The sequence below is a fragment of the Panulirus ornatus genome, chromosome 15 (genome assembly GCF_036320965.1).
Source record: "Panulirus ornatus isolate Po-2019 chromosome 15, ASM3632096v1, whole genome shotgun sequence".
NCBI lineage: Eukaryota > Metazoa > Arthropoda > Malacostraca > Decapoda > Palinuridae > Panulirus > Panulirus ornatus.
The window spans coordinates 23,597,446-23,623,324 of record NC_092238.1 but is presented as its reverse complement, the minus strand read 5'-3'; the positions used below and the strand labels follow the sequence as shown (position 1 = coordinate 23,623,324).

The 25,879-nt window shown below is 42.1% G+C and overlaps 1 protein-coding gene and 1 pseudogene across 5 annotated transcripts in view; one reads left to right on the top strand and one right to left on the bottom strand.

The window, feature by feature from the left end:
• The window catches only part of alphaCOP (coatomer subunit alpha), a 270,633-nt gene that overhangs the window by 123,101 nt on the left and 121,653 nt on the right, over positions 1–25,879 (bottom strand). For all 5 annotated transcript variants that reach the window (XM_071670568.1, XM_071670569.1, XM_071670571.1 and 2 more), the window contains exon 3: positions 6,601–6,748. In XM_071670568.1, coding sequence (XP_071526669.1) covers positions 6,601–6,748 — 148 coding nt within the window. The remainder of the gene's footprint in view (positions 1–6,600; positions 6,749–25,879) is intronic.
• LOC139753754 (2-hydroxyacyl-CoA lyase 1 pseudogene) lies at positions 4,719–6,088 on the top strand (annotated as a pseudogene).

Sequence of the window (25,879 nt, the reverse complement as noted above, 5' to 3'; positions counted from 1 at the left end):
TCCTGGTTCTCCTTGTACCCTCCGCCTCTGACACATACATCTTCTTTGTCAACCTTTCCACATTCATTCTCTTCATTTGTCCTCAAGCATGTTATGCTTCAAAATCAAAATGTATGCATTATACAAGTACAAACAAATGATGGACAAAAATGTAAACATATAATGTGATCAGAGTGTGTCACCCCTCATGCCATGCCGCCATACTCCCACAAAGCACCTTACCAGCTATGCTGCATTAAAGGTTACCTTGATGCTCACCCTAACACCACCACCTGGTTATAACAACAGCCATTCCCTATATGGTGGTCTGCTGAACTGGGCCACAAGCAGTCCAATGCTTGGGAAAAAGTTTGGTGGTACTATGGAAAACCATGGTAACTCAAAACTTGACACCCTGGTTGGTAAACTGGTGTACATCATTCCAAGCATATTTACTCAAACCCATGGTTGGCAAAACTGTGGTAAGCAAGGAACCTCTGTACTCACAACATCCTCCTCCAATCAAACTAATATTCTAGTACAACCAGTCTATTTCAAAAACATGAAACGGCCTTTCATTCCTTTTCAACATCCTTTTTCTACACATTTCATCAAAGAAACTTGCCATTCTTTCTACCTCTTTTCTGATTCAGCTATCAAAAAGCATCATCTACATGCAATTCTGGCAATTTCAACACTGCTTCATTTTGGTTTGTGAGTGAACTACTATCCTCCCATCTCACTAGCATTCACTTGTGTTCCATCCATAAAAACTAAAAATTACAGCGACATTACAAGTCTCAATGAACAACTTCCAAACATATCTTAAACCATAAATCCATTCACTTTCACTGAAGCAAGGGAAAATAACAAATTCTGATGGGTCTCTTGAGTACTGCACACAAGCCATCCAATCAGTTGTTGATTAAGTGGAGGTCACTAAAAATTTATTAACTGATAAAAAAACATTTCTCGTAACACAGATTCCATGATCTAAAAGATGTCACACAACATAATAACACCACATACTTAATTTGAACTTTTGTATTACCATGAAATTTAGAAAGTGCAGCCATACTCAGAAAACTGTTATATGGTCAACATATGAAAAATTACAATAATGGATGGGACGTTGATTAACAGAAAAATTAGGTAGCTTCAAAGACACATTTATTAATCAAAAAACTATCACATGGAGAAACTGCAATGCATTATGAGAGGTATTGCGCATGATTCAAAGTACATTTGAAAAACAAGCAAAACACATTAAGATACTACAAAAATGGCTTTCAAAGAAATTATATCAATCTACAGAGGACAATAAGTGATGTGAGGTGGTTTGATCAAGTAAGGAATGAAAAGGTAAGAGAGATGTGTGGAAATAAAAAGGGTGTGGTTGAGAGAGCAAAAGAGGGTGTGCTGAAGTGGTTTGGACATATGGAGAGAATGAGTGAGGAAAGATTAACAAAGAGGATATATGTGTCAGAGGTGAAGGGAACAAGGAGAAGTGGGAGACCAAATTGAAGGTGGAAAAATGGATTGAAAAAGATATGAGGTATCAGGAGGGTGAGAGGCATGCAAGGAACAGAGTGAATTGGAACAATGTGGTAAAAGAGGGTCAACATGCTGTGAATGGACTGAACCAGGGCATGTGAAACATCGGGGGGTAAAACATGGAAAGGTCTGTGGTGCCTGGATGTGGATAGGGAGCTGTGATTTCGGTGCATTATGCATGACAGCTAGTGACTGAATGTGAAAGAATGTGGCCTTTTGTGTCTGTCTTCCTGGTGCTACCTTGTTGAAGCAGGGGGTAGCAATGCTGTTCCGAGAGGGGTGGGGTAGCGCTAGGAATGGATGAAGGCAAGCAAGTATGAATATGTACATGTGTGTATATGTATATGTCTGTGCATGTATGTATATGTTGATAGGTATATATGTATGTAAATATATGCGCGAATCATAGGGTAGGGGAGGGGGCGAAAATTCTGGGAGCCTTGAAGAATGTGTGGAAGTCGAGAACATTATCTCGGAAAGCAAAAATGGGTATGTTTGAAGGAATAGTGGTTCCAACAATGTTGTATGGTTGCGAGGCGTGGGCTATGGATAGAGTTGTGAGCAGGAGGGTGGATGTGGTGGAAATGAGATGTTTGAGGACAATATGTGGTGTGAGGTGGTTTGATTAAGTAATAATAGGGTAAGAGAGATGTGTGGTAATAAAAAGAGCGTGGTTGAGAGAGCAGAAGAGGGTGTTTTGAAATGGTTTGGTCACATGGAGAGAATGAGTGAGGAAAGATTGACCAAGAGGATATATGTGTCAGAGGTGGAGGGAACGAGAAGTGGGAGACCAAATTGGAGGTGGAAAGATGGAGTGAAAAAGATTTTGAGTGATTGGGGCCTGACCATGCAGGAGGGTGAAAATGCAGGCAAGGAATAGAGTGAATTGGATCGATGTGGTATACCGGGGTCGACGTGCTGTCAATGGATTGAATCAGGGCATGTGAAGAGTCTGGGGTAAACCATGGAAAGTTCTGTGGGGCCTGGATGTGGAAAGGGAGCTGTGGTTTCGGGCATTATTACATGACAGCTAGAGACTGAGTGTGAACAAATGGGGCCTTTGTTGTCTTTTCCTAGCGCTACCTCGCACACATGAGGGGGGAGGGGGATGTTATTCCATGTGTGGCGAGGTGGCGAGGAGGTCAAGAGAAAGGTGCAAGAGGTGAAAAAAGAGGGCAAATGAGAGTTGGGGTGAGAGAGTATCATTAAATTTTAGGGAGAATAAAAAGATGTTCTGGAAGGAGGTAAATAAAGTGCGTAAGACAAGGGAGCAAATGGGAACTTCAGTGAAGGGCGCAAATGGGGAGGTGATAACAAGTAGTGGTGATGTGAGAAGGAGATGGAGTGAGTATTTTGAAGGTTTGTTGAATGTGTTTGATGATAGAGTGGCAGATATAGGGTGTTTTGGTCTAGGTGGTGTGCAAAGTGAGAGGGTTAGGGAAAATGATTTGGTAAACAGAGAAGAAGTAGTAAAAGCTTTGCGGAAGATGAAAGCCGGCAAGGCAGCAGGTTTGGATGGTATTGCAGTGGAATTTATTAAAAAAGGGGGTGACTGTATTACTGACTGGTTGGTAAGGTTATTTAATGTATGTGTGACTCATGGTGAGGTGCCTGAGGATTGGCGGAATGCGTGCATAGTGCCATTGTACAAAGGCAAAGGGGATAAGAGTGAGTGCTCAAATTACAGAGGTATAAGTTTGTTGAGTATTCCTGGGAAATTATATGGGAGGGTATTGATTGAGAGGGTGAAGGCATGTACAGAGCATCAGATTAGGGAAGAGCAGTGTGGTTTCAGAAGTGGTAGAGGATGTGTGGATCAGGTGTTTGCTTTGAAGAATGTATATGAGAAATACTTAGAAAAGCAAATGGATTTGTATGAAGCATTTATGGATCTGGAGTAGGCATATGAAAGAATTGATAGAGATGCTCTGTGGAAGGTATTAAGAATATATGGTGTGGGAGGCAAGTTGTTAGAAGCAGTGAAAAGTTTTTATCGAGGATGTAAGGCATGTGTACGTGTAGGAAGAGAGGAAAGTGATTGGTTCTCAGTGAATGTAGGTTTGCGGCAGGGGTGTGTGATGTCTCCATGGTTGTTTAATTTGTTTATGGATGGGGTTGTTAGGGAGGTGAATGCAAGAGTTTTGGAAAGACGGGCAAGTATGAAGTCTGTTGTGGATGAGAGAGCTTGGGAAGTGAGTCAGTTGTTGTTCGCTGATGATACAGCGCTGGTGGCTGATTCATGTGAGAAACTGCAGAAGCTGGTGACTGAGTTTGGTAAAGTGTGTGAAAGAAGAAAGTTAAGAGTAAATGTGAATAAGAGCAAGGTTATAAGGTACAGTAGGGTTGAGGGTCAAGTCAATTGGGAGGTAAGTTTGAATGGAGAAAAACTGGAGGAAGTGAAGTGTTTTAGATATCTTGGAGAGGATCTGGCAGCGGATGGAACCATGGAAGCGGAAGTGGATCATAGGGTGGGGGAGGGGGCGAAAATTCTGGGGGCCTTGAAGAATGTGTGGAAGTCGAGAACATTATCTCGGAAAGCAAAAATGGGTATGTTTGAAGGAATAGTGGTTCCAACAATGTTGTATGGTTGCGAGGCGTGGGCTATGGATAGAGTTGTGCGCAGGATGATGGATGTGCTGGAAATGAGATGTTTGATGTGTGGTGTGAGGTGGTTTGATCGAGTAAGTAACGTAAGGGTAAGAGAGATGTGTGGAAATAAAAAGAGCGTGGTTGAGAGAGCAGAAGAGGGTGTTTTGAAGTGGTTTGGGCACATGGAGAGGATGAGTGAGGAAAGATTGACCAAGAGGATATATGTGTCGGAGGTGGAGGGAACAAGGAGAAGAGGGAGACCAAATTGGAGGTGGAAAGATGGAGTGAAAAAGATTTTGTGTGATCGGGGCCTGAACATGCAGGAGGGTGAAAGGAGGGCAAGGAATAGAGTGAATTGGAGCGATGTGGTATACCAGGGTTGACGTGCTGTCAGTGGATTGAATCAAGGCATGTGAAGCGTCTGGGGTAAGCCATGGAAAGCTGTGTAGATATGTATATTTGCGTGTGTGGACGTATGTATATACATGTGTATGGGGGGGGGTTGGGCCATTTCTTTCGTCTGTTTCCTTGCGCTACCTCGCAAACGCGGGAGACAGCGACAAAGTATAAAAAAAAAAAAAAAATATATATATATATATATATATGGAAATCTCATAGCTGAGAGAGTAGACGAGTCACTGATTTTTCAGCATCCCAAGTGTCCCCCACCTCCAATATCTCTAGCATCACCAGACTCTGTCTTGGAGGCAGTTGCACTGCTTTGTGGTGCTCAGCGTCCTCTGGTGGTGGTAGGGAAGGGTGCTGCCTATGCCCATGCTGAAGAACAGATACATTGTTTGTTAGAAAAGATTGGTATACCCTTCTTACCTACACCAATGGGCAAAGGTGTTGTACCCAATGACCACCCTTTGTGTGTGGCTCCTGCTTGCACCAAAGCATTGTTGGATTGTTGGATAGTTGGAGGCTGATGTGATTCTGCTTCTTGGAGCAAGACTGAATTGGATTCTTCATTTTGGTCACCCTCCACTATATGCATCAGATGTAAAGTTTATACATGTGGATTTATGTTCTGAGGAGTTCCACAACAGTGTGAATGGAAGTGCTGTTTTGCTAGGTGACTTAGGGGCAGTTTGTGGCCAGCTCCAAGAAGCAGTACCAGGAACTCTTGTTGCCTTACACTCACCTTGGTGGTCTAAACTTCAAGAGAAAGTGCAGGACAACAAAAGTATTAGTACTAAAATGGCCCAGGATATTTCAGAACCTTTGAACTACTACGCAGTACTTCATCACCTTCACCAGCTGTTACCACATGATTGTATTACTGTCAGTGAAGGAGCCAATACCATGGACATTGGACGGACTATTTTGCTCAACAAATTTCCACGCCACAGACTGGATGCAGGTACTTTTGGTACAATGGGTGTTGGTCTTGGTTATGCCATTGCAGCAGCCTTTTGGGCACAAGACCATGCTCCAGGCAAGCGAATCATATGTGTTGAAGGAGATTCTGCTCTTAGTTTTAGCAGTATGGAAATGGAAACAATTTACCGCTACAAACTACCCATCATAGTCATCATTGTAAACAATAATGGCATCTACAGTGGTTTGGACAAGGAATTGTTCAATGAAATAAGAGATGGAATGGATGCTGCTATTGCAACTCCACCAACATCACTTCTGCCAACTGTACACTATGAATGCATGGCTTCAATGTTCAGTGAAACTGGTTTCTTCTGTAATTCTGTCCCTGAACTGCAATAGGCAGTTAGTCAGGCTCTTGAAGAAGAAAACAAGCCTTCACTTATTAATGTGATGATCAACCCTGGAGCTCAATGCAAAGTTCAAGACTTTGACTGGCTGACACGCTCCAAACTTTAATTCAGAAGAATATGATGCATTTGCATTTCAAAATATCAACAACATGCGAATGAATAATTGTTTTGTATTTATCCTTGTGTTCACAAACAAGGATTGACTGAATCCTTGTTGGTTCTATACATAACTTTTTGGCTTTTGTGGGAAGGCAGCAGATTTATTTTAACTAAATTTGATAACATTATATTGTAAAGTATTATTAGGGATTTATCCCTGGGGATAGGGGAGAAAGAATACTTCCCATGTATTCCTTGCATGTTGTAGAAGGCGACTAAAAGGGGAGGGAGCGGGTGGCTGGAAATCCTCCCCTCTCATTTTTTTTAATTTTCCAAAAGAAGGAACAGAGAAGGGGGCCAGGTGAGGATATTCCCTTAAAGGTCAAGTCCTCTGTTCTTAAAGCTATCTTGCTAACGCGGGAAATGGCGACTAGTTTGAAAGAAAGAATATATATATATGTGCATACAAGTGGATGGGCCATTCTTCATCTGTTTCCTGGCGCTACCTCGCTGGCACAGGAAATGGTGATCAAATATAACAAAATAAAGTAAAAGTTAGAAAGACAACAATAAAGGCAAAACAATACTGTAATCTTATTCTAAGGTGACATCCACTTTCCCTGATATGAAATGAAGATAGTCTAACCTTGATCTTGTAGTCATCTCCACCAGAGACAAAAAGTGGCTGCTGCTGGTGGAAACATACTGCTCGAACAGGCCCTTCATGCTCATCAAATTTATCTACGAGTGTGCACATACGATAATCCCATAGTTGAATGATCCCACTGTGCAAGCTGTAAGAAAATAAACTGTTGTAAGCTCTATGTGAAAGCTTGAGAAAAATTTACTAGTTTAATTTTTTTCTACTGCTACTTCCATTTACTCTCAACCTATAGGTGTAATATACAATTCTTGTTCACTTATCCATGAACACCACACACATCATACAATACTTTGTACATGCACCTTTACCCTAATGATGCAAAGACTAATATATCAATTCCTCTTACATTTGGACTAAAACAAATCAAGACAATTTCAACATACAACACACATTTATATGGTTTGCAACAGCATCTCTGATGACATCTATCAAAAGAGATAGACAAGCCCACTTAAAAATACTGATCACCTGAAGATATTCAATAATTGGCAAGCACATGCAAGTGACCTTCATCTAATTGTATTGCATACAAGGAGAATATTGAAAATATGTCTTCTAAAATTATCATCTCCCAAAATCTACAGCCTTGTGTATTCAAGCTTACTCCCAACATGAAGCATCAATATCTAAGTGGGTCCCAAAGCTTATAGTCTACAATCATATCCCTTATGTAAAATACTACCTATGAAATCCAATGTGTGATATACACAAAACAAGAGAAACCTTAAATCTCTTTGACCTTAACTCCTCAACTCCTTGTTTACAATCGAAGAAACACCTAGGAATGCAGAGCAGAGAATTTCAAGAGGGACCTTGACAAAGTGTACAAAGTAAGCCAGGCTGTAGGGGTCATGTGGGCTTGTGGACTGCAGCTTCCAAGAGCTTGGTCAACCAAAGACCCAAACTAGCAGCCTGGTCCCACCCTGAGTTGTGGGGTTAGGAGACCCTTGAAGGTTACTTAATGTGAAATTCAGATAAACTTCAACTCATAGATAATCTAATGCTCTCATCGTCTGAACAGATCAATAGAGTTCCAAGCTTTCATCATTTACAGAGGTCACCATATCTCACCACCACACTCCATCTCTGCACCCCTTTTTGCTAGTTTTGCTTTCATCTCTTCTATCACTCCATCCACATACATATCAAAAAACCATGGTAACATCACACACCCTTGCCTCACACCTACATATTTTCCAAAAATTTTGCTCGCCCTCCATCCAGTCTTACACTCCCATTTGCTCCTCTATAGAAGGCTTTTACACCATCAAACTATTTCCCCCTATACCATATAATGTATGCATGACATACAACATGAAAGTCACTACGTCCCAATACGATTAACACAAAGGCAATACACAAACTAAATGCTCTCAAAACCAAACTATCGCCAGATTTGGGCCAGGAAAAGTAAATCCCTCAACAACATATACAAACAATTCATTCACTCTGGTCTTTTACCCTCTCAAAAGCAAATTAACACACTGACTACTTATCAACCACAATTACACAATGTCTTCACAAAGAAACAAAGATCCTCCCAATATAGTCCAATCTCAACATGCTCAGCACTCAATTCTATGCTATACCAATTTCTAACCCCTCCCATCCAACCTACTCTAAAACTAACCATCAATCCCCAAGCAGAAATCATAAGTTTACCCCTGCCTCATTCTTTAGTAACCTCTACTCACAGATTCCCCCCACCCCTAACAAATACAACCCTAACAAATAACACACAGGAACAACCCAGAATTCACTAAACAACCGACCTTACACCTCACACTTCAACTCCAACCCCCTAGACAAAAACCAAACATAAACTACACTCCCCAGACAAGTCACACTCTCCTGCTTGTGATCTGGACATCATCCATTACTGCAACTTTACAAACACTGAATATTGTGGTTATTTTGTCAAATTTGTTTCCTTATTTGACTTTACGTTCATTATCTGTACATCCTATTCCATTATTTTTACCACAAACGTTTCAAAATTGATATAGAGATGAGAAGGATCTGTAACAAGCTCCAGTACTTACTGTTGTGAAATTTGATGAAAATTCTCAAAATGTAGTGATTCTACGGGCCCCTAATGTATTTTCATTTTTGGAGGGCTGATCGCAGGGAATTCAAATTATTTCCAAACAAGTCGCATCCTACCCTCTGCACACTCCTCAACTCATGAGGTGCTTGCATGAATACTTCTACAGGTGAATTGTTCTCGTCATCTTTTATACTGTTTTCATACAGCACAATTCACTAATGCAATCACATTGATCACTTTGTCTTCTTAAGTGGAGTGAGTATGAATGTGCCTCAACATATCTAAACAGTCGAGAATGAACGATATTAATGGGTCTGCACAAATGAAACTTCTCTTACACATTACATCGCTGTGAAATATACGGCACATAAATATTTTGTTTTATCTTTTGGCTAAATACCTAGGTTAATAATGTACCTGAAAACTATGTATGTTTCTTGACATTTTATTAATATTTTTGGGTTGAAATAAAAAAAAAAAAGTAAGCACAACCCCTAAACCAATCAATACAATGATAAAATGTTTTATCATTTGACGATTATGACGGGTGTGTTCTACAAGAACACATAACCAACATCAAGATGGAACCAGGGGTATATTATTACCATTACTGTTCGAGTAAGTAATGAAAGGGTAAGAGAGATGTATGGTAATAAAAGGAGTATGGTTGAGAGAGCAGAAGAGGGTGTATTGAAATGGTCTGGTCACATGGAGAGAATGAGTGAGGAAAGATTGACAAAGAGGATATATGTGTCAGAGGTGGAGGGAACAAGGAGAAGTGGGAGACCAAACTGGAGGATGGAGTGAAAAAGATTTTGAGCGATAGGGGCCTGAACATACAGGAGGGTGAAAGGCATGCAAGGAATAGAGTGAATTGGAACCATGTGGTACACCGGGGTCGACATGCTGCCAATGGATTGAACCTGGGCATGTGAAGCGTCTGGAGTAAATCATGCAAAGTTTTGTGGGGCCTGGATGTGGAAAGGGAGCTGTGGTTTCGGTGCATTATACATGACAGCTAGAGACTTAGTGTGAACAAATGTGGTCTTCGTTGTCTTTTCCTAGCGCTACCTCGCGCGCGTGCGGGGGGGAGGGGGGTGCCACTTCATGTGTGGCGGGGTGGCGACTTAAATGGATGAAGGCAGCAAGTATGAATATGTACATGTGTATATATGTATTTGTCTGTGAATGTATATGTATGTATACGTTGAAATGTATAGGTATGTATATGTGCGTGTGTGGGCGTGTATGTATAAACATGTGTATGTGGGTGAGTTGGCCCATTCTGTACGTCTGTTTCCTTGAGCTACCTCGCTAACACGGGAGACAGCGACAGAGCATAATAAAATAAATATATAATAATAATAATAATAATAATAATAATAATAATAATAATAATAATCATTATCATTATTATCATATAACCCCAGGACCATACATATACTGTGTTCCTGCAGCTTCGAGGCTCCGCTACAATCGTAAGCATAGGAATATTGGACTTCTCTGGAGCGAGAGATTTCTCAATCTCCCAGAAAAGGCTAAGAAAGGACGTTATACTACTGAGTACAGAATGGAGATGTGGCGGGAATGTTGGAAGGGTGAGTGGAGCTACTGGCTTCTATGGACGCCAGTGGCTTCCTCGTGTGACACATATTACACTTAAATATATACGCCCTGGCAAGGAAAAAAAATCAAGGCAACACACAATCTATCAGTGCAGAACATTAAAAAAGTCAAAACATTTTCGTGAAGCTTGGCGTTGAGCTGCTCTGGTGGTGGTCGTGAGGACTGGAGCTGCCTGTGTGTGGTGCGTGACGGATCCAGCGGGACCTAACATCACAAGGGGTCGAGGTGCTCCAGCTACAAAAACAATGGACACCGCACAAGGGACAAGAGCCAAGGTGAACAACTACACTGGCTGAAGGCTGGTGGGGAGAGGGAAGAAGGCCTGGTTCGCAGGGGACGGGAGGGGCTCTGGTTTAGAGGGGGAGGGGGTAAGAATGGCGGGGATTAGAGAAGAGGAGCCAGTGGGAGAGGGGGAGGAGGAGGGGAAAACGGTGTGGCTGGCAAAGAGCAGATGGCTAGTAGAAAGGAAGAGAGGAGGGTTAGGATGGCTGGGGAAGGACAGATAAACGGTTTGCTGGAAAATATAAGAAGAGTTTTCAAGTATCTCGATGAGGATATAACCAGCAAGCGGTTTATATGTTGCATAAGGCCAAACCTAAAATATACTTCTCAAGTTTGGTTAACGCACCTGAAAAGCACAGAGCTGATACAGAATGTCCAAAACAGTAAAGAAAAAGATACCAGAATGTGAGGGAATGTTGTTACAGAGAAAAGCATGATTCTAAATTTACTTGCTTTGGAAGAAAGAAGACCGGGCTAACCAGATCAAACACAACCTTTAAGCTTTTCAAACACCGATGACAGACTGTAAACAGTTCTCCAAGAGATGCAAGGCTAGAGCAACCAGAGAAAAGATATTAAGCAAGAAACGAGTTGGAAAAGATATAATGAAGTTAATTTATTGTGTAAGAGTGGTGGATGAATGGACAGAGAACATGGTTAACACCGGCATCTGAGATGTACTTTAGTATGGAATGTTCAAGGGATGAGGACCTACGAGTTTACGTAAAACTCACGGTACATGATTACACAGTCTGGTTCTGGTGGGCTGGTGACCAACAATACAGCAGCAGTCTTGGCTGTCACTACCTACACAAACATCCTCAGTTGGGTCATGATACAGGTCATTCATTTATCATACTGTCCATCTGTATGTATATTATATATACTGTACAATTATATTTTACGTGATATGCATTATTACATATTCTACTGCTTTGTATTGGTGATGCTGGTATATGATTCATCACTTAGTGTATATAGTAACAGAGTGCAATCATTTTTTTTTAGAAAATTTGTATATAAAGAAAACAGCGTAAGACCCAAAACAGCATCACAAATGTACCTATCAATAGCATTTCCACAGTGGCAATAGTTCTTACCTTAAAATAACTGCTTCGTAATAGTGAAGTTGTTATATTATTTACTACTTAGTGTATACAGTATCAGAAAGTTGAACAGGTGCATTTAAGAAAAAAGTGACCAGAAACAGCGTCACAAAGTATGATCAGAAGCAGCGTCACAAAGTATGACCAGAAACAGCGTCACAAAGTATGACCAGAAACAGCGTCACAAAGTATGACCAGAAACAGCGTCACAAAGTATGATCAAAAACAGCGTCACAAAGTATGACCAGAAACAGCGTTACAAAGTATGACCAAAAACAGCGTCACAAAGTATGATCAGAAGCAGCGTCACAAAGTATGACCAGAAACAGCGTCACAAAGTATGACCAGAAACAGCGTCACAAAGTATGACCAGAAACAGCGTCACAAAGTATGATCAGAAACAGCGTCACAAAGTATGATCAGAAGCAGCGTCACAAAGTATGACCAGAAACAGCGTCACAAAGTATGACCAGAAACAGCGTCACAAAGTATGATCAGAAGCAGCGTCACAAAGTATGACCAGAAACAGCGTCACAAAGTATGACCAGAAACAGCGTCACAAAGTATGACCAGAAACAGCGTCACAAAGTATGATCAAAAACAGCGTCACAAAGTATGAACAGAAACAGCGTCACAAAGTATGACCAAAAACAGCGTCACAAAGTATGATCAGAAGCAGCGTCACAAAGTATGACCAGAAACAGCGTCACAAAGTATGACCAGAAACAGCGTCACAAAGTATGACCAGAAACAGCGTCACAAAGTATGATCAGAAACAGCGTCACAAAGTATGATCAGAAGCAGCGTCACAAAGTATGACCAGAAACAGCGTCACAAAGTATGACCAGAAACAGCGTCACAAAGTATGACCAGAAACAGCGTCACAAAGTATGACCAGAAACAGCGTCACAAAGTATGACCAGAAACAGCGTCACAAAGTATGATCAGAAACAGCGTCACAAAGTATGATCAGAAGCAGCGTCACAAAGTATGACCAGAAACAGCGTCACAAAGTATGACCAGAAACAGCGTCACAAAGTATGACCAGAAACAGCGTCACAAAGTCTGATCAGAAGCAGCGTCACAAAGTATGACCAGAAACAGCGTCACAAAGTATGATCAGAAGCAGCGTCACAAAGTATGACCAGAAACAGCGTCACAAAGTATGACCAGAAACAGCGTCACAAAGTATGATCAGAAACAGCGTCACAAAGTATGATCAGAAGCAGCGTCACAAAGTATGACCAGAAACAGCGTCACAAAGTATGACCAGAAACAGCGTCACAAAGTATGATCAGAAGCAGCGTCACAAAGTATGACCAGAAACAGCGTCACAAAGTATGACCAGAAACAGCGTCACAAAGTATGACCAGAAACAGCGTCACAAAGTATGATCAAAAACAGCGTCACAAAGTATGACCAGAAACAGCGTCACAAAGTATGACCAAAAACAGCGTCACAAAGTATGATCAGAAGCAGCGTCACAAAGTATGATCAGAAACAGCGTCACAAAGTATGACCAGAAACAGCGTCACAAAGTATGACCAGAAACAGCGTCACAAAGTATGATCAGAAACAGCGTCACAAAGTATGATCAGAAGCAGCGTCACAAAGTATGACCAGAAACAGCGTCACAAAGTATGACCAGAAACAGCGTCACAAAGTATGACCAGAAACAGCGTCACAAAGTATGACCAGAAACAGCGTCACAAAGTATGACCAGAAACAGCGTCACAAAGTATGATCAGAAACAGCGTCACAAAGTATGATCAGAAGCAGCGTCACAAAGTATGACCAGAAACAGCGTCACAAAGTATGACCAGAAACAGCGTCACAAAGTATGACCAGAAACAGCGTCACAAAGTATGATCAGAAGGCGCGTCACAAATCGATAAATACCGTCATCATTTATAGTATGGCTCCATCGTTATATAAGAGTGAAGTTGATCATTGTTAAGTTGGTGTAAACAATATCATAGAGCAATTATCCTTACGTATTATATGTACAACAACAACAACAAGCATGAGGCAGGTTGATCCACTATATATAGTGTCACACGCTCCACAACCAGACCTATCTATCTATCTATCTATCTACTTCGCTGTAACATTTCTAGTACGTTGCATTTTTTCTTTCTTTTTTGTCTTCAAGCGCGCGCGCGCACACACACACATTCACATAATGTAGTTTTTACTAAATGGAAAAATAGTTCTACGCAGCAGATCCAGCTTGGACGACAACAGTGAATGGGGCTATCCCATACTACCCTCACACTCACTCCCATACTACCCTCACACTCACTCCCATACTACCCTCACACTCACTCCCATACTACCCTCACACTCACTCCCATACTACCCTCACACTCACTCCCATACTACCCTCACACTCACTCCAATACTACCCTCACACTCACTCCCATACTACCCTCACACTCACTCCCATACTACCCTCTACCCTCACACTCACTCCCATACTACCCTCACACTCACTCCCATACTACCCTCACACTCACTCCCATACTACCCTCACACTCACTCCCATACTACCCTCACACTCACTCCCATACTACCCTCACACTCACTCCCATACTACCCTCACACTCACTCCCATACTACCCTCACACTCACTCCCATACTACCCTCACACTCACTCCCATACTACCCTCACACTCACTCCCATACTACCCTCACACTCACTCCCATACTACCCTCACACTCACTCCCATACTACCCTCACACTCACTCCCATACTACCCTCACACTCACTCCCATACTACCCTCACACTCACTCCCATACTACCCTCACACTCACTCCCATACTACCCTCACACTCACTCCCATACTACCCTCACACTCACTCCCATACTACCCTCACACTCACTCCCATACTACCCTCACACTCACTCCCATACTACCCTCACACTCACTCCCATACTACCCTCACACTCACTCCCATACTACCCTCACACTCACTCCCATACTACCCTCACACTCACTCCCATACTACCCTCACACTCACTCCCATACTACCCTCACACTCACTCCCATACTACCCTCACACTCACTCCCATACTACCCTCACACTCACTCCCATACTACCCTCACACTCACTCCCATACTACCCTCACACTCACTCCCATACTACCCTCACACTCACTCCCATACTACCCTCACACTCACTCCCATACTACCCTCACACTCACTCCCATACTACCCTCACACTCACATCCCATACTACCCTCACACTCACTCCCATACTACCCTCACACTCACTCCCATACTACCCTCACACTCACTCCCATACTACCCTCACACTCACTCCCATACTACCCTCACACTCACTCCCATACTACCCTCACACTCACTCCCATACTACCCTCACACTCACTCCCATACTACCCTCACACTCACTCCCATACTACCCTCACACTCACTCCCATACTACCCTCACACTCACTCCCATACTACCCTCACACTCACTCCCATACTACCCTCACACTCACTCCCATACTACCCTCACACTCACTCCCATACTACCCTCACACTCACTCCCATACTACCCTCACACTCACTCCCATACTACCCTCACACTCACTCCCATACTACCCTCACACTCACTCCCATACTACCCTCACACTCACTCCCATACTACCCTCACACTCACTCCCATACTACCCTCACACTCACTCCCATACTACCCTCACACTCACTCCCATACTACCCTCACACTCACTCCCATACTACCCTCACACTCACTCCCATACTACCCTCACACTCACTCCCATACTACCCTCACACTCACTCCCATACTACCCTCACACTCACTCCCATACTACCCTCACACTCACTCCCATACTACCCTCACACTCACTCCCATACTACCCTCACACTCACTCCCATACTACCCTCACACTCACTCCCATACTACCCTCACACTCACTCCCATACTACCCTCACACTCACTCCCATACTACCCTCACACTCACTCCCATACTACCCTCACTCACTCCCATACTACCCTCACACTCACTCCCATACTACCCTCACACTCACTCAGTGTAGCCAGCCAGGCAGACAGTAATGCCAACTACGTCATCACAACAAGTGTCAACATAACATGCAAAGCTGTGTTCATGTATGTACGGCTCCTGAGCTGAACGCTGAAAATTCGAGATGGAAGAGGCAAAGCAAGACGGTTGTACTGGGTGTATTGCCAGGTGAGCTGACTGATGTGTACACACCCAGGCACACTACAGACTACGACCAACCCGGGATGATACATGGTAAGCACGGGGCAGGTTGGTGTGTAGCCCAGCCATGACGGTGGTTGGGTGAATCTAACGAGAACTTGTGGCCATGCAAGACAAGTTCACCCTCGGGTGGTGTTCCTGGGAGAAGTGGCAACACATCACATGAAGGTTAGTGTGACCTGTGGTCTTAATTGAAGTTGCTCAGGGAGGGGAAGAAACCTACTACTAGGTGTGTGTAACCTGGGGTGTTGCAGACACGGTTACAAGCAGACAAAGGCCAAATGCAGCTAAATGTACCGCCACCAGGTTCTGATGATGGTGGAGGTAAGCACAGCCCACGAGCAGGGACTTCCACTACAACTGTACATGAATGGGCCAGGTGTTAAGCACTGGCAGGGTGGGGTGGGGTCAAATGCGTGTTGGAAGAGGGAAAGCCAAGCCAAGGACCACTGGGATCAAGTCATGAGGCACAACCCTAACCCCCTACCCCCCCCACATAATAATAGTAACCCAACCACTCGTCACAACCTACCTACCTTACGACACACAATCTGAACCACACCACGACCCTACCTGATGAACACACACAACATATTCCAGTACAACCCAGGAACATGACAACTACGTCCACGTCACATATACCACACACAAAAACGACTCCATCTTCTCAAGCAAATTATCCCACGTATAACTTTATATATATATATATATATATATATATATATATATATATATATATATATATATATATATATATATATATATATATATTCAGAATGAAACAAAGATCCTCCTAATACAGCGCCACCCTCAACTCTAAGCAAGAGAACCAGATCCCCGCCACCCACCCACCTTACTGGACCACTGTATGACTAACCACCAGCCACAACCAGGTACAAAAAGCTTACCTTTGCCAGACAGTTAAGTCATCTCTGCTCACAACTCTCCCAACTCACAACAAATAACACTGACAAAAAACACACACATTGATATAACCCTACAAATACTAGACAACCCGCCTCCCACCTCGTCTTAAATCCAATCCAGCAAAAAATGCATCCATCACAAACCACACTGCCTACATACATCCTAAATACACACACTCTCCCGTCTACACTCTGAAAATCAGCCATCACTTCAACACTATGAACAATACTAACATATCCCGAGATCCTTCATGATACGATACAACATATAACAAAGATCGAACAAACAAACACTGCTGAACTGATCTCCATTCTCTAAACTGACACACACACACACACACACCATAACACATCATGACCTGTGGACGTGGACAGCTTCCTGGGTGCTGCGGGGCCTCAAAAAGATAAATGGGACTCCAAAAGCAGGATATATATATATATATATATATATATATATATATATATATATATATATATATATATATATATATATGAGTGTGTTAGTGGTTTTGATGCACGAGACCGGGTCATAGTGATGGGTGATTTGAATGCAAAGGTGAGTAATGTGGCAGTTGAGGGAATAATTGGTATACATGGGGTGTTCAGTGTTGTAAATGGAAATGGTGAAGAGCTTGTAGATTTATGTGCTGAAAAAGGACTGATGATTGGGAATACCTGGTTTAAAAAGCGAGATATACATAAGTATACTTATGTAAGTAGGAGAGATGGCCAGAGAGCGTTATTGGATTACGTGTTAATTGACAGGCGTGCGAAAGAGAGACTTTTGGATGTTAATGTGCTGAGAGGTGCAACTGGAGGGATGTCTGATCATTATCTTGTGGAAGCTAAGGTGAAGATTTGTATGGGTTTTCAGAAAAGAAGAGTGAATGTTGGGGTGAAGAGGGTGGTGAGAGTAAGTGAGCTTGAGAGGGAGACCTGTGTGAGGAAGTACCAGGAGAGACTGAGTACAGAATGGAAAAAGGTGAGAACAATGGAAGTAAGGGGAGTGGGGGAGGAATGGGAGTATTTAGGGAATCAGTGATGGATTGCGCAAAAGATGCTTGTGGCATGAGAAGAGTGGGAGGTGGGTTGATTAGAAAGGGTAGTGAGTGGTGGGATGAAGAAGTAAGAGTATTAGTGAAAGAGAAGAGAGAGGCATTTGGACGATTTTTGCAGGGAAAAAATGCAATTGAGTGGGAGATGTATAAAAGAAAGAGACAGGAGGTCAAGAGAAAGGTGTAAGAGGTGAAAAAAAGGGCAAATGAGAGTTGGGGTGAGAGAGTATCATTATATTTAGGAAGAATAAAAAGATGTTCTGGAAGGAGGTAAATAAAGTGCGTAAGACAAGGGAGCAAATGGGAACTTCGGTGAAGGGCGCAAGTGGGGAGGTGATAACAAGTAGTGGTGATGTGAGAAGGAGATGGAGTGAGTATTTTGAAGGTTTGTTGAATGCGTTTGATGATAGAGTGGCAGATATAGGGTGTTTTGGTCGAGGTGGTGTGCAAAGTGAGAGGGTTAGGGAAAATGATTTGGTAAACAGAGAAGAGGTAGTGAAAGCTTTGCGGAAGATGAAAGCCGGCAAGGCAGCGGGTTTGGATGGTATTGCAGTGGAATTTATTAAAAAAGGGGGTGACTGTATTGTTGACTGGTTGGTAAGGTTATTTAATGTATGTATGACTCATGGTGAGGTGCCTGAGGATTGGCGGAATGCGTGCATAGTAGTGCCACTGTACAAAGGCAAAGGGGATAAGAGTGAGTGCTCAAATTACAGAGGTATAAGTTTGTTGAGTATTCCTGGTAAATTATATGGGAGGGTATTGATTGAGAGGGTGAAGGCATGTACAGAGCATCAGATTGGGGAAGAGCAGTGTGGTTTCAGAAGTGGTAGAGGATGTGTGGATCAGGTGTTTGCTTTGAAGAATGTATGTGAGAAATACTTAGAAAAGCAAATGGATTTGTATGTAGCATTTATGGATCTGGAGAAGGCATATGATAGAGTTGATAGAGATGCTCTGTGGAAGGTATTAAGAATATATGGTGTGGGAGGAAAGTTGTTAGAAGCAGTGAAAAGTTTTTATCGAGGATGTAAGGCATGTGTACGTGTAGGAAGAGAGGAAAGTGATTGGTTCTCAGTGAATGTAGGTTTGCGGCAGGGGTGTGTGATGTCTCCATGGTTGTTTAATTTGTTTATGGATGGGGTTGTTAGGGAGGTAAATGCAAGAGTTTTGGAAAGAGGGGCAAGTATGAAGTCTGTTGGGGATGAGAGAGCTTGGGAAGTGAGTCAGTTGTTGTTCGCTGATGATACAGCGCTGGTGGCTGATTCATGTGAGAAACTGCAGAAGCTGGTGACTGAGTTTGGAAAAGTGTGTGGAAGAAGAAAGTTAAGAGTAAATGTGAATAAGAGCAAGGTTATTAGGTACAGTAGGGTTGAGGGTCAAGTCAATTGGGAGGTGAGTTTGAATGGAGAAAAACTGGAGGAAGTGAAGTGTTTTAGATATCTGGGAGTGGATCTGGCAGCGGATGGAACCATGGAAGCGGAAGTGGATCATAGGGTGGAGGAGGGGGCGAAAATCCTGGGGGCCTTGAAGAATGTGTGGAAGTCGAGAACATTATCTCGGAAAGCAAAAATGGGTATGTTTGAAGGAATAGTGGTTCCAACAATGTTGTATGGTTGCGAGGCGTGGGCTATGGATAGAGTTGTGCGCAGGAGGATGGATGTGCTGGAAATGAGATGTTTGAGGACAATGTGTGGTGTGAGGTGGTTTGATCGAGTGAGTAACGTAAGGGTAAGAGAGATGTGTGGAAATAAAAAGAGCGTGGTTGAGAGAGCAGAAGAGGGTGTTTTGAAGTGGTTTGGGCACATGGAGAGGATGAGTGAGGAAAGATTGACCAAGAGGATATATGTGTCGGAGGTGGAGGGAACAAGGAGAAGAGGGAGACCAAATTGGAGGTGGAAAGATGGAGTGAAAAAGATTTTGTGTGATCGGGGCCTGAACATGCAGGAGGGTGAAAGGAGGGCAAGGAATAGAGTGAATTGGAGCGATGTGGTATACAGGGGTTGACGTGCTGTCAGTGGATTGAAGCAGGGCATGTGAAGCGTCTGGGGTAAACCATGGAAAGCTGTGTAGGTATGTATATTTGCGTGTGTGGACGTATGTATATACATGTGTATGGGGGGGGGGGGGGTGGGGCCATTTCTTTCGTCTGTTTCCTTGCGCTACCTCGCAAACGCGGGTGACAGCGACAAAGTATAATAAAAATATAAATAAATATATATATTATCATTATTTTGCTTTGTCGCTGTCTGCCGCGTTAGCAAGGTAGCGCAAGGAAACAGACGAAACAATGGACCAACCCACCCACATACACGTGTATATACATAGACGTCCACACACGCAAATATACATACCTATACATACCTATACATAATTCATAGTGTCTGCCTTTATTCATTCCCATCGCCACCCCGCCACACATGAAATAACAACCCCTTCCCTTGCATGTGCGCGAGGTAGCGCTAGGAAAAGACAACAAAGGCCCCATTCGTTCACACTCAGTCTCTAGCTGTCACGTATAATGCACCGAAACCACAGCTCCCTTCCCACATCCATGGCCCCACAGAACTTTCCATGGTTTACTCTAGACGCTTCACATGCCCTGGTTCAATCTACTGACAGCACGTCGACCCCGGTATACCACATTGTTCCAATTCACTCTATTCCTTGCACGCCTTTCAACCTCCTGCATGTTCAGGCCCCGATCACCTAAAATCTTTTTCACTCCATCTTTCCACATCCAATTTGGTCTCCCACTTCTCCTCGTTCCCTCCACCTCTGACACACATATCCTCTTATTCAATCTTTCCTCACTCATTCTCTCCATGTGACCAAACCATTTCAAAACACCCTCTTCTGCTCACTCAACCACACTCTTTATTTCCACACATCTCTCTTACCCTTTCATTACTTACTCCATCAAACCACCTCACACCACATGTTGTCCTCAAACATCTCATTTCCAACACATCCATCCTCCTCCGCACAACACTATCTATAGCCCATATATATACATATATATATATATATATATATATATATATATATATATATATATATATATATATATAGAGAGAGAGAGAGAGAGAGAGAGAGAGAGAGAGAGAGAGATACCCGTGTGTGTGTGTGTGTGAGCCAGGTTCCCTGGTGTACCAGGCTGTTGGATGCAGCAGACTCACTCTGGTGAATGTTGTGCAGCTGTCATGGTCTTGTATCAGTTTGAGCAGAAGCAAATTCGAAAGATTTGTAAGTGTTTCCCCTGTGTACCTATGACAGCTGTCGTCTAATGCTGGCTTCTGACACATACGATATTTTCCCATATATTACAAGATGTGTTTCCTGTTCTGGCAGGGCTTCACATGAGATATGTGACCGGGTTCCTTGTAGCGCAGAAGGTTGTCTTCCTTCGCCAGGTATGGACTAAACCTCATTTTTTTCTCGTGTATATCACGATGTATCTCGTGTACACGACACTCAATGCAGATCATGGTTTTTATTCATGCCAGTAATAAGGCTTCACCCAGTCAAGCTGGACACTTTTATAGCTCATCTCGTGAGCGAATTTCAACGAAGCTGTTAACACATGACTAACTTCTACTTGTGAGCCATTAGGTGCACCGAGTCATGTCAAGACTGACCTTTCTTCCACGGTTATAACATCTCATTCTTCATCAAATTACTACTGTTGTTGTTACAACTGTTGGTAAGATCATCCGACGTTATCATGCTCATCTTTCAGTCACTTGCAGTGTTTCCTTCTATCCAAGATAATTCATTTCTAAACTTCCGCCATGACAAAGTTAAATATTTCCTTCTGCCAGCTTTGACCTAATGGAAGAATTTTCCAGGTATGTCCCCAAGTTCTCGGCGTCTTCACTTCAATAAGGTGATGTTGTGTATAACAAAGAGCCTAAGCCTTGGTTATATAATGATCAAGATCATCTGGGAAGGAGGTACGCTTCCCTCTCTTTTACAGATCCTGGCAGTCCATTCTGGACAATTAAAGTTTACTCTGTGGAATCTTTAGAAATGACAAATGTAACGCTGTAATCTGCTGTATATAACACGTAACGCTGTAATCTGCTGTATATAACACGTAACGCTGTAATCTGCTGTATATAACACGTAACGCTGTAATCTGCTGTATATAACACGTAACGCTGTAATCTGCTGTATATAACACGTAACGCTGTAATCTGCTGTATATAACACGTAACGCTGTAATCTGCTGTATATAACACGTAAACGCTGTAATCTGCTGTATATAAACACGTAACGCTGTAATCTGCTGTATATAACACGTAACGCTGTAATCTGCTGTATATAACACGTAACGCTGTAATCTGCTGTATATAACACGTAACGCTGTAATCTGCCTGTATATAACACGTAACGACGCTAATCTGCTGTATATAAACACGTAACGCTGTAATCTGCTGCTATATACACGTAACGCTGTAATCTGCTGTATATAACACGTAACCGCTGTAATCTGCTGTATATAACACGTAACGCTGTAATCTGCTGTATATAACACGTAAACGCTGTAATCTGCTGTATATAACACGTAACGCTGTAATCTGCTGTATATAACACGTAACGCTGTAATCTGCTGTATATAACACGTAACGCTGTAATCTGCTGTATATAACACGTAACCGCTGTAATCTGCTGTATATAACACGTAACGCTGTAATCTGCTGTATATAACACGTAACGCTGTAATCTGCTGTATATAACACGTAACGACTGCTAAATCTGCCTGTATATAACACGTAACGCTGTAATCTGCTGTATATAACACGTAACGCTGTAATCTGCTGTATATAACACGTAACGCTGTAATCTGCTGTATATAACACGTAACGCTGTAATCTGCTGTATATAACACGTAACGCTGTAATCTGCTGTATATAACACGTAACGCTGTAATCTGCTGTATATAACACGTAACGCTGTAATCTGCTGTATATGACACGTAACGCTGTAATCTGCTGTATATAACACGTAACGCTGTAATCTGCTGTATATAACACGTAACGCTGTAATCTGCTGTATATAACACGTAACGCTGTAATCTGCTGTATATAACACGTAACGCTGTAATCTGCTGTATATAACACGTAACGCTGTAATCTGCTGTATATAACACGTAACGCTGTAATCTGCTGTATATAACACGTAACGCTGTAATCTGCTGTATATAACACGTAACGCTGTAATCTGCTGTATATAACACGTAACGCTGTAATCTGCTGTATATAACACGTAACGCTGTAATCTGCTGTATATGAAACGTAACGCTGTAATCTGCTGTATATAACACGTAACGCTGTAATCTGCTGTATATAACACGTAACGCTGTAATCTGCTGTATATGACACGTAACGCTGTAATCTCGCTGTATATAACACGTAACGCTGTAATCTGCTGTATATAACACGGTAACGCTGTAATCTGCTGTAATATAACACGAAACGCTTGTAATCTGCTGTATAATAACACGTAACGCTGTAATCTGCTGTATATTAACACGTAACCGCTGTAATCTGCTGTATATGACACGGAACGCTGTAATCTGCTGTATATAACACGTCACGCTGTAATCTGCTGTATATAACACGTTAACGCTGTAATCTGCTGTATATGAACACGTAACGCTGTAATCTGCTGTATATAACACGTAACGCTGTAATCTGCTGTATATAACACGTAACGCTGTAATCTGCTGTATATAACACGTAACGCTGTAATCTGCTGTATATAACACGTAACGCTGTAATCTGCTGTATATAACACGTAACGCTGTAATCTGCTGTATATAACACGTAACGCTGTAATCTGCTGTATATAACACGTAACGCTGTAATCTGCTGTATATAACACGTAACGCTGTAATCTGCTGTATATAACACGTAACGCTGTAATCTGCTGTATATAACACGTAACGCTGTAATCTGCTGTATATAACACGTAACGCTGTAATCTGCTGTATATAACACGTAACGCTGTAATCTGCTGTATATAACACGTAACGCTGTAATCTGCTGTATATAACACGTAACGCTGTAATCTGCTGTATATAACACGTAACGCTGTAATCTGCTGTATATAACACGTAACGCTGTAATCTGCTGTATATGACACGTAACGCTGTAATCTGCTGTATATGACACGTAACGCTGTAATCTGCTGTATATAACACGTAACGCTGTAATCTGCTGTATATAACACGTAACGCTGTAATCTGCTGTATATAACACGTAACGCTGTAATCTGCTGTATATAACACGTAACGCTGTAATCTGCTGTATATAACACGTACGCTGTAATCTGCTGTATATGACACGTAACGCTGTAATCTGCTGTATATAACACGTAACGCTGTAATCTGCTGTATATAACACGTAACGCTGTAATCTGCTGTATATAACACGTAACGCTTGTAATCTGCTGTATATGAACACGTAACGCTGTAATCTGCTGTATATGAACACGTAACGCTGTAATCTGCTGTATATAATCACGTAACGCTGTAAATCTGCTGTATATAAACACGTAACGCTGTAATCTGCTGTATATAACACGTAACGCTGTAATCTGCTGTATATGACACGTAAACGCTGTAATCTGCTGTATATACACGTAACGCTGTAATCTGCTGTATATAACACGTAACGCTGTAATCTGCTGTATATAACACGTAACGCTGTAATCTGCTGTATAGGACACGTAACGATGTAATCTGCTGTATATAACACGTAACGCTGTAATCTGCTGTATATAACGTAACGCTGTAATCTGCTGTATATAACACGTAACGCTGTAATCTGCTGTATATAACACGTAACGCTGTAATCTGCTGTATAACCTACGAACGTATAACAGTACGTAATCTGCTGTATATAACACGTAACGCTGTAATCTGCTGTATATAACACGTAACGCTGTAATCTGCTGTATATAAACACGTAACGCTGTAATCTGCTGTATATACACGTAACGCTGTAATCTGCTGTATATAACACGTAACGCTGTAATCTGCTGTATATAACACGTAAGCTGTAATCTGCTGTATATAACGTAACGCTGTAATCTGCTGTATATAACACGTAACGCTGTAATCTGCTGTATATACACAACGCTGTAATCTGCTGTATATAACACGTACGCGTAATCTGCTGTATATAACACGTAACGCGTAACTGCTGTATATAACACGTAACCTGTAATCTGCTGTATAAACACGTAACGCTGTAATCTGCTGTATATAACACTAAACTGTATCTGCTGTATATAACACGTAACGCTGTAATCTGCTGTATATAACACGTAACGCTGTAATCTGCTGTATATAACACGTAACTGTAATCTGCTGTATATAACACAAACGCTGTAATCGCTGTATATACGTAACGCGTAATCGTATATAACACGTAACCTGTAATCTGCTGTATATAACACGTAACGCTGTAATCTGCTGTATATAACACGTACGCTGTAATCTCTGTATATAACACGTAACGCTGTAATCTGCTGTATATAACACGTAACGCTGTAATCTGTGTATATACACGTAACGCTGTAATCTGTTGTATATGAACACGTAACGCTGTAATCTGCTGTATATAACACGTAACGCGTAATCTGCTGTATATACACGTAACGCTGTAATCTGCTGTTATTATAACACGTAACGCTGTAATCTGCTGTATATAACACGTAACGCTGTAATCTGCTGTATATGAAACGTAACGCTGTAATCTGCTGTATATAACACGTAACGCTGTAATCTGCTGTATATGTATATGACACACGTAACGCTGTAATCTGCTGTATATGTATATGACACAAGTAACGCTGTAATCTGCTGTAGTATTGACACACGTAACGCTGTAATCTGCTGTATATGTATATGACACAAGTAACGCTGTAATCTGCTGTATATGTATATGACACAAGTAAC